This window comes from Melanerpes formicivorus, unplaced genomic scaffold (assembly GCF_026170545.1).
Source record: "Melanerpes formicivorus ecotype bairdi unplaced genomic scaffold, bMelFor1.0.p_v2 SCAF_15, whole genome shotgun sequence".
NCBI lineage: Eukaryota > Metazoa > Chordata > Aves > Piciformes > Picidae > Melanerpes > Melanerpes formicivorus.
Window position 1 is genome coordinate 7516779 of NW_027142367.1, and position 10778 is coordinate 7527556.

The 10778-nt window shown below is 43.9% G+C and overlaps 1 protein-coding gene across 1 annotated transcript; it reads left to right on the forward strand.

Annotated features, from left to right (window-relative positions):
• The first annotated feature begins 1147 nt into the window (after positions 1-1147).
• On the forward strand, positions 1148-8663 carry CUNH6orf62 (chromosome unknown C6orf62 homolog). Its single transcript, XM_068147543.1, has 5 exons — positions 1148-3358; positions 5035-5211; positions 5769-5891; positions 6720-6854; positions 7371-8663. Exons 1-5 carry the CDS (start codon positions 3230-3232, stop codon positions 7494-7496), a joined length of 690 nt encoding a protein of 229 aa, XP_068003644.1. The 5' UTR covers positions 1148-3229; the 3' UTR covers positions 7497-8663.
• The last annotated feature ends 2115 nt before the right edge of the window (positions 8664-10778 follow it).

The following is a 10778-nucleotide window of genomic DNA, read 5'->3' on the forward strand; positions in this document are numbered from 1 at the left end:
AGGATTAGATTTGCATTGCTGGAATGGCAATTTATAAAAATTAGCCAACCCCTTCAGGAAGCATTCTGAACACCATGAAGGAGCATGCCCTGTCATATGGGGGCCATGTGCTGAGGAGTGGCTGAGGGAACTAGGGACAAAAAGCAGCTGAGAGGAGACCTTATGACTGTTGACAACCTCAGATTGTTGACAACCTCAGATTGCGAAAGGAGTCATTTAGATAGATTAGGAAAAATTTCTTCACCAAAAGGATTTGCAAGTACTGGCACAGGCTGCCCAGGGAACTGGTTGAGTCACCATCCCTAGGGGTATTTAAAGACGTGTAGGTATGGTGCGGAGGGACTTTAGTGGTGTCTTGTGGGTGTTAAAGTGTGTTTCCCTGCCTAAACAATTTTATGATCAGCACTAGAGAGGGACCATAGCAATATAGTGTTTTACTAAATGTTGTGACTTTTGTGTATGAGGTAAACTTCATATACGCACTGATGGCTGAATACAAACCACAACGAACTAAAGCAAATGCGCCACTGCAGGATTTAAACGCTCTTATTTCCCAGTAGTTTCACTACTGAACACTAAAACAAGGTTAAATGCCATCTCCATGCACCCCGGCAGGGGACAGGGCGACTGAATTTGGGCGTGTTTGCGGAGGAGACAGGAGGAGACAGGAGCAGTGGAAAGCATGCTCTCGGCAAATGCCACCTCAAGCTGGGTAGGGTGGGGTGGAGAGTGGGGACGGGCGACAACAACGACTCATTCCCTTCGACCCCCTTGACCGCCCGGCCCTGCCCCCTCCCTGCTGAGAACTGCGTTGAGCAACTCCATCCGGGTCCTTGTCCCGCGGGCTGCGCCCCACTCGGCATCACGCGGGGCACGGAGCGGTGACACCAGCCGTTAGGGTGAGGGGGAGAAGGAGCAGGGAAATACGACCCAGATTCTTGATGCGCTGTCTGCTCGCAGATGCTCTGCCTTTGGTTTACGCTCCTCTCTGTTTTCCCGAACAGGAGTGTCTGCAGCTATCAAGGCTACCGCCGAGCCTTACTGCCCGGAGTACAAGATTCTGTCTTCCCCCCGGGGATCCGAGCGCTTGGTACTCGCCGGCAGAAGGAGGTTGCGCAGCGCGGGCAGGGTGGTGCCTGTGTGACTCAGGCGCTGCCATTTTGGGCGGTCGGTCCTGCCGCGCAGCTTGTCTCAGCGCTCGCTCCCGTGCCGAGACACAGGCGCAGACCGAGGCGCTCCCGCTCGTTCCTGCCCGCTCCTGCCGTCGCCTGCGAAAGCCGTCCAGGGGCCGCCTGGACGAAAAGAGCTTCTGCCCAGTTATTTCATCCTTCTCCCGGCCGTCCCCGTCCTCCGCTGCCGCTCCGGGATCTCTTACGCCCGTCGCCTTCCGTAGGATCCACTAGCGCAGGGACCGCCGCCGTCTCCTTCTCCTTACGCTGCTGCCACCGCCGTCGCCTCTTCCTCCTTCTCTTCCTCTCTCCGCCACCATTTCCCCACTCCCCGGTACCGGGGCGCTGAGTTAGACTATGGGGACCAGGTTGGGGCTAAGCAGCGGCAGAGCGGGCGGCCCGGTTACCGTGTCCACTGCAGCAGGGATGGGGGGGCTCCGCGGCTTCGTGGCTTTATCTTGACATGGCTCCTCTCCGTGCTGCTAGCAGCGCCGCCGCCTCCACTGCTCCTCCTGCGCCCGCCGGCTGCGGGTAGCGAGCGGGCCACGGTCTCGGTCTCTCGTCTGAGTCTCTCTTGCTTAAGTTGGGGGGGAAGTTCTGGGAGGGGTTCCTTTTTTTAGTTTTTGTTTTTCTTTCTTTATTGCCTTTTGTCAGAGAGGAGGGGGGGATACTTCTTCCCCTCTTCCTAACCTGGTCCGACGAATTTGCTAACCTAAAAACTTTTAATCCCGACTAATCAAACGCCTGGGGGGGAAAAATGTCTGGAGAGAGGAAGAAAATAACCTGATGACTGGGGACTTGCTTTTGGGGGGGGAGGGTGTTGTAGAGGTTTAAAATTGCAACCTAGACGTGCAAGTTAAACCTCGCGAAAATTCTGACACCAAAAACCTGTTTTGCGGTAAAAGCGGAAGCAAAACTCCATGCTTTCCAAGTCGTGACCATGAAGTGAGAGGGGAGACACCGTTCTGCTGTGGGTGTCCCGCTGCCCTTGGCACAGGCCGCCCGCTGCAGCCTTTGCCGTCTTGTGTAGAGAGGCCCGAGGAGAAGCGAATAGCGTTGGCCATGCACAGCCTCGGCTAACCGGGATCGCTGTGGAGCGCAGCAGAGAGGGAAAGATTCCCCGGGGGATCAGCAGCCCAGGGAGCGTGTGAGGTGTTGGGGGATGTAGGGCTCTCCCACTGGTTTGGGGCGCCGATTGGGATTTTGGTCTCTAGGTGAGCTAATACTGTCCCTTGAACCCCTGCCTGCCCCTCGTCTATGGCCGTCATGGTCCCTCTTCTCTTTGGCAGCAGTAGCCTCGGAGCAGTGATGTGCCTGATGATGAGCAGGATGAAGTTAGAAATGACTCCGCTGTTTTTTCTCTTTGCTCCCATGCAAACCAGCACTGTGTTGTCTGTAGTTGATTTTGTTGTTGTTAGCAGAGAAATGTCATACCTGCCAGGATGTGCACTCCTCCTTTGCACTCTTTTCTCTGCTCTCCACCAAGTGTAATAATCCTAAAGGGGAAAAAAAAAAAAGAGGCAACATAGCAATAGTGGAAAGCTGAGAATAATAATCAGTAGAGTCATGAATCTGGCTGGGGTAAAACGCAGTTTGTAATTTCAGCTTCTTTTTTTTTGTAAGCAGAGCAAAAATACTTCCCCCCCCCCCCCCGATGGATTGGGCTTGTGCCAGTTGCTTTTTATTGTACACATAAATTGTGATAAGATTTGTTGGGCTTTTTTTTGGTTTCTTTTTCACTCTTACCCACTTATTCCTGCGGCTAAACTGTTAAAATTTTGCCTTCAAAATTCTTAGGGTTTTTTTTTTTTCCTTGGTTTATTGCAAAACTTGTCCAGCCATGGCTGAACAGCTACTTAGTTGGTTTCTTGACCCCTCCGATACGACATTCTCGTAAAACACTGCCTGAGGTGCGGTTTTGGGTTACATTAGCGTTTTATCTGTTCAGTCGTATTTAGCAGGAATAAAACGACTTGTTTCTGTTGTACTTGAGTCTTAACGAAAAGGTGCCCATAGTTTAGTGACAGTTCCAAAGGCTTTAGTACCACCTGTATTACAAAATGGGGGACCCAAACTCCCGGAAGAAACAAGCTATGAACAGACTTCGTGCTCAGCTTAGAAAGAAAAAAGAATCTTTAGCTGACCAGTTTGACTTCAAGATGTACATTGCCTTTGTGTTCAAAGACAAGGTAACTTGGTTTTAAAGTTTCTCACTGTGCTGTCTGTTGCAGTGCATGCTAACTATGCTGTGCAAAGCCTGTTTGCATGTTGTGGTTTATCCTTGTTAAGCTTCCATTGACCGGTAAACTTTCTTTAAATTGCTAATTGCTATAACATTTACTTAATTCATGTTTGTCATTTTGGCTCGTTGTGTGTGTATGGTTGTACAATGTGGAGAGTGCCAGTGCCTCATTAAATGATTACTCGGTAACTTCTGCATTGTAAATAGCTTTTTTTTTTTTCCAAAGTTAATACTGCAACTTGTTAAGCCTAATTGGGGTCTGAATTGTGCAGTTGTTGGCTGGGAGCAGTTGAGTTGAAAAGGGAGACCTGGCTGGAGCGATTGCTAAAGTTACTGTGTTTATCTGGTTAAGCAGAAGGAAAGACCTGGCAGTTGAAAAGTTGCAAAATGCAGTATCAAAACGGCCCAAGCGCGGGGACATGTGTGAAACTGCTGCTACCATTTTGAGGGAGCAAAAAGAGGAAGTGAAGTTAGAAGCATATGTCAGAGTACACAGTGGAGGAAATGCATGGTGATGAGCACTGACATTGTTTAATTCCCTCAAATGCATAGTTTTTACGTTTGCTGCAGTAGTGAAGTCTTTTTGAACAAAGTCTGATCTTTGAGCCTACTCTCACTGAAAAGTTTCCTTAAAATTCCAAAGTTCAACGTGTTCATCAGTTCTGGTGCAAACAGATGTTTAGTGGGATGTAATGTCTTGGCACTGTCTCACAGTAATAAAGAGAAGTATGAATGTTTAAGCACTGGTAACGATCAGCTTTTCCTTTAATGGTTTTAGTGGGAGCATTCAAACTGCTTTGTTTGCTTTGTAGAAATTCATTGCAAATGCTTCTCTCAGTTCTTACAAAATTTGCTTATCACAGTGAACTGAAGATGTCCATCCAGGACTGGTTTGCTTAAACTAGGGATGTAGCTCAGCCTCGCTTGGTCAGCAGATAGTTGCTTGTCACGTATGTTCTGGGGGTTCTTAAATAGGTCAGGATTTCTTAGGAGCTGTAAGAAAGCTGCTGGAAGCAGATGTACAACTTTTAAGTAGTTTTACATACAGCAAAAACATTCTTACAAATTCCTCAGTGTTTTGGCCTTGCAGGAGAGATACTGAACCATAGTGAGTGCAAAAGTTACATAGCAAATTGCAGTAACCAGGAGGTTGAGTTGTAGGTAACTTCAGATCGGATATTCATCACCCACCATTGACAGACAAGGCATTGAAAGACCTTTCACTTCTGATAAAAGACAAACTTTAAAGTATTGCAAAGTGGGGAAAAAAGTCACTCTATTTGCAAGGTTAAACTTGCAGAAGGCTCTTGGGTCAGCGCAGCGTCAGGTGTTCTATGTGATAAAAGGGTAGTCTTGTTAGATACAGCTTTAGTGTTTGCAAGATTGACATGCAGAAATCTGGATCTTTGGAGACCACAAAAGCCTGTAGAAGTTGTTTGGCTGATGGCTTAATTTATAAAATCTCTCATGTGAATTATAGTGTGGTTTGTCACCTGACTTGCGCCGTGTGGATTTTATAGGTAAATGCTAATAGAGAATCCCAGAGTCTAAAACTATTACCTGTAATTGCCTGGGAAGGATGTAAATCTGAATGTAACCTGTGCTGCTTTTTTATTTGTTTAGAAGAAGAAGTCAGCGCTTTTTGAAGTGTCTGAGGTGATACCAGTCATGACCAATAATTACGAAGAAAATATCCTGAAGGGCGTGCGGGATTCCAGCTATTCTTTGGAAAGTTCCTTAGAGCTTCTGCAGAAGGATGTGGTACAGCTCCACGCACCCCGCTACCAGTCTATGCGCAGGGTAAAGTTCCTCTTTACAGTTGCTGAACTCTGCTGCTTTCCTTTGTGAAGCTTGAGACCTTAGTGTTGTATTTTTTCCAACTCTTCTGGTTCGTGGGGGTCCTGAGAGCATGTGTTGGAGGTCTGGTCTGAAGGGTAACAGCATATGTATTCTGAAATTCCATTTAGATATGTAGTGCTCGGGCTTTACTTCTAATCGATCTTTCAAACATGCTTTGGAAATGATACTCTCTTGCCATCCTTATCCTTCAGTAGGCATGTGTTAATTATTGCAACAGCTCTTGCTGTACAGCTAAGTGATTTTACTTCAGGAATGTTGGGAGATAATGTTTGTTACTGTTGCTTTTTGAAGTTGAGGTGTTTATTAACTGGATACTGATGCTAAAACTCAGTGTAAGGAAAGAAAGTCTTCAATTGTGCTCTGCATAATACAAATGGAGACTTACACAAAAAGGGTAATAAGTACCACCTTTAAATTACGTGCCTGTATAGATAAGTTAATTATCTGAGTCTTTGACTGAAGGAGGGAATCTAAGTACAGGACTTCATTACTTGCAGGATGTGATTGGCTGTACGCAGGAGATGGACTTCATTCTTTGGCCTCGCAATGATATTGAGAAGATAGTCTGTCTCCTGTTCTCTCGGTGGAAGGGATCTGATGAACCCTTTAGGCCTGTTCAGGTATTTGGGTTTGTTTTCTAACTTCAATAAGTAGCTTGCACTGGAAGGGAGGGTAAGTGTTACTGCTTTTTAACCAATGATTTGATAAGGTATGTAACTACTTTGGATGTTAGAAATTATACTGTCTGGTTTTATGTATAGAGCAGTTCGGTGTTTTGAATGACAAATTCTGCTTCATGTGTTCATGCACTGTTACATTAACAACTGTCTGAAGGACCTTTGCAAATGACTCACATATAAAATACATATGTTAATGTTTGTTGGAGTAGAATAGACATGGCTCTGAGTTGACTTTGTCTAAATATGATGGTGCTATTAAGGCTTTGCCAGTATCCCGAGTTGCTGTACTTTGTTAGGTGAGTCTGAGATGGATGGAAATTTTGCATTATAACTTTACCTTGAAGTAAACTTCAAGCATTTTAGATACTTTTTTCAGTAACCAGCTTTACCTGTTTACATGCAGATTTTTGGACAGTGTTACATGCTTTCTGTGCTGGTTCTGCAGTAATTGAAAGAAATGTGCTGTGTTGTTAATGGATGGGGATATTTTGGCACAGCAAGCTGAATCGGGTTTTATATATGCATTTAAGTTGTACCTTTGAATTGTTAATACATCATTGCAATGACTAATGGCAGTGTGGGCAGAGTAAAACTGGGGAGCTCTTTTGAATTGTGCCAAGTCTGAAGTGTGGTGGTGTGGTCCCCAGTTTCTGCTTTTCAGTATGAGGAAAGGAAAAAAGTGGTTGTAAAGCACTGTACTGAAGGAAATGCATCGGTTAAATACGAGGTTTGGCTTACTATTTTGCTTCCCTCTCTCATGCAATGCAGGCCAAGTTTGAATTTCATCATGGTGACTATGAAAAACAGTTTCTGCATGTTCTGAGCCGAAAGGACAAGACTGGAATTGTTGTCAACAACCCTAACCAGTCAGTGTTTCTCTTCATTGACAGACAGCACTTGCAGGTAAGATTATTTCATCCATCCATCACTTTAACAAGTGCATAGTAATTGTAAGATGCTTTGCCTTAGCAAACTTTAGTGCAAAGTACTCAAGTAGAAAAATTGTGTCCCTTCATGCTTGCATTTCAGCAGTTCAGAGGAGCTGTGTGCTGTAAATAAGATCCATACATGCAAAACCTAGCTGTGGGTCACAGATCTGTTTACACATAAGTTTCTTGTATTAACAATTAAGTTCTAAAACAGACTTAACAGTGTTTTGAAGAAAGTAAAACATAGACTTAATGTGGATGATACTACAGAAACTATGCCAGTGAAGAATGACAGGAAAGTAAAAATACTTCAGGCATAAGGGGTCACAGAATTGTTTTCAGTTCAGGCTGTTTATATGAAGGCTTTTAAATGATCCTGCACTACCAGCAGCAAGCTAATAGTTGGACCGGATTAGCTGAAGGTCTGCATATTGGTCTTGAGTTAACCTTCATGTTTAATGGCTTTTCTTTGGGTTTGCTTTGCCTCTAGACTCCAAAAAACAAAGCTACAATCTTCAAGTTATGCAGCATCTGCCTGTACCTGCCACAGGAGCAGCTCACTCACTGGACGGTTGGTACCATAGAGGATCACCTCTGTCCTTACATGCCAGAGTAAGGTACTGGCCAGCAAAATGGGGAAGATCACAGAATGCAGCAGTGGATTTTCACTTTCCTCACCACTTTATTCTTTCAGAAGTTAGAAGAAAACGGACTCATGTTCAGAACACTATACATTGTGAAACTTGATCATCCTGGATTTTTTTTTTTTTATCATTTATATCTCAGAACTTTACAATTTTGTTTTAGATGTTTTCTGCATGGACCTTGTGAAAGAGAAGATGCTCTGCACACCTCTGTACTGCATCAGCATCTTACTAAAATGTGAAATGAAGGGACTGTACACTGAAACAAATGTATCAGAAAGCACAAGGTGATCATTTTTGGTGGTGTTCCCATTTGTGCTGGTCATGCCCCCTAACACCTGTAACGTTAACCATCAGTATTTGGAGGGTGAGAAGTGAATGTAACGGGTATAAAAGCCTTACAGCTTTGCTGTTAATGATTGTATCAGAGCACTATCACTCTTTTTAATGATCAGGAAAGTGGCTATTACAATAGGAAGTAAATGTGGGAAAGAAATCTTTCTTTAAAGAAAAAAAGCATCTCATTAAATGTGTTGGCATTTTTTTGCCTGTGTTTATTTTGCTGGGCCATGTCTAGGTTTACTGGCACTTTTGTTTTGGATCTCTTTCCCCAAGTTGCTGTATAACTGTATGAAAGTATTCTTTTGAGTTGGATGCATTTATGCAGATCAGGCAGACCTGGAGTCTGAAGTTGCTAAAGCAGCTAAAAAAATAAAGTAAAATAATAGCTGCAGAAAATGTTGGCAGAGGATTATTTTTTTTTCTTGAGAGTTGAGACTTGTAAACTTGCAGGTGAACTGTGCAGGAGATACTGGTTTCTAAAACATTTCTTATGGAAAACCCATTGAGGTTTTTTCCTTTGAAACAGACATTATAAAACAATGTAAAATAGTGTTTGGAGTGTCAAAAGTTGGTTCTGACAGAACATTTTAAGATTGTGCAATGATAAAAGGAAGACTACTGTATAGTTTTGATGACAAAGAAGGCTCTGCTTAAGGGTTGAGTACTTTTTACTGGAGTAAAACTGCATAAGCCTGCTCCCTTTGGATAAAACTAGTGCTTACCTGTTTAAAACTTGTATTTAGCTTTTGTTTGGAATTGGAAAAAATTGGGACTTAAATAAATTAGGTGAAAGACGACTGGTTTTATTTCTGGAAGCCTTGGGAATCCTAGTACTATCTTGCATTTTGACTGTCACCCATTGCAAACAGAAAATGTATACACTGTAAAATGTGATTAAGAGATAAGTGGCAGAGGTGGTGTTAGCTACTTTTCAAAACATTGCCTACATATGTGTCAGAAGCAATGGAGTATCTAGCCTACTCTTGCATTGGTACATGGGTATTTTTAGTGCTTAGATGTAGAGTCTTACAGGTTACACGGGAGTATCCTAGAAAAATCACTTGAAAGCTGAAACATCCAATTAAGAAATGCCCTAAAGTTAAAAAGTATCTTAAAAGCTGCTTTGCAGAATGCTTTTAGACTGTATCAGATGGCACCATACCTGCTAATAGCACTTAAGATGTCATAGCTTTAAGTACCCCTTCTTTGAATGGACTAAGTGTCACAAAAGCTCTAACCCATGAGAGTAGGGTCTCAAATGTTCGGGTTTCAGGAGTTTGGATTTTGCTTCCTAAATATAATCTCTTTGTCGCTGAACTTGTCATTTTGGATGTAATCTCACAGCAGTGAGAATAGGGCCAGGGTTAATCTGGGTTAGCAAAGCAAACGACAGCTCTTCACTAGGAATTTTGGCAGTCTGTTCCAGTGCTCCATCACCCTCAGAGTCTTTCCTTATGATTAAGTGAAACTTCCTGTGCCTAAAACAAAAAATTTCCACAAAAGGAATTCTAGAATAGTCCCCACTCAGGACAGTATGTGCCTCAAACACCCACGCTAAACTTCTCCCTTTTGTAAAACACTGTTAAAACCCTTCCCCTCACTACTTCATTCCAGAGAGATGTTCCAGCATCTGCAGGCTTCTACAGCCTCTGAATTTGCTGCTTCCACAAATGCAACAATAGAAAGGGGAGCAGCTTTTTCAGGCTAATAAAGTAGTGATTGAGTAACACATCACATCTGTTTAGTGGATGGAAATCTAGTAAATCTTGCTTTTAACAACTGTCATGCCAGTGGCTGGAACCTCAAATGAAGCCTGGAACAGTCCATTAGAATGATCTCACACTTAAGGAGCAAAACACCCTTAAGCAACTGTTCCCTCTGTTCAGCCTCCAGAGATGGGGGCTGAACATGAGGTGGTGTTCATTAACTGCAAATAACCCCATGAGTCAGCACATGGTAAGTGCAAGAAAGTGCAGTATTCTCCCAGCAGCAAACCAGAAATGGGCGGGGAAGGACTCCCAGCTTGTGATCTCTGCTGGAGTATGTACAAGGAGGGGGAGTTTATGGTAACAGGGAGGATGTGGAGTCTCTTTCGGAGACTCAAACGCTTGGACGCTGTCCTGTGCACCCTGATTTGGGTGAACCAACTTTAGCAGGGGGGGCTGGACTACATCTCCAGAGGTCACCTCTAACCCCTACCATTCTGTGATCCTTATAAACCACTTTCCCAAACTACAAGGCCAATGCTGTTGTCACTTGGTATCATTAGCATGTGGAAAGGACATTTCTGTGTGTAGGCTTGGCCGTTGTTTGTACCTGTACTGCTTGATGCCATGCTGATGAGAGTAAGGCCTCAGCTTGCAGGCTTCTTACCTCCTGAGCCATTTCACTTTGCTTCTGGAGTTCAGCATGATTCTGAGTGAAGATTCAGACAGGGACACTAGAAGTTCCCTCAGCTCCATTTCTTCCTGTAGTGCACTAGAGCTGCATGCTTTGTATGAGTTTGGTGTTTAGATCTTGTGATGCTCCTGGGGTACAGATGAAGTCTCTGCAGTCCAGAATACGTGGGAAGAAAGTGTAGTTCCATCTACAGCTGTAGATGCTGCTTTCTGAAATGTGCACTGCAGCTGTCTGACTCTGCTGATGCTGTGGAGGGGTGCATCAGCTAAACAGGTTAACTGAAGCAAGCTGAGTGATAAAGCATAATTTCTGCATGGCTGACTGAGATGCTCTTCAGGGCTGAAGATGTCTGTGACCTAGTTCTGCTTAGAAAGTGTTTACATATGGAAAGGTTCCTTAATTTGAGTGCAATTACTGTATGCTGGAGCACCCACTCTACAAGCTGCTTTTCTGGACTCTTGAAATTCAAGCAGCTGCTGTCTTTTAAGAAATCAAGGATCCAGAATCTTACT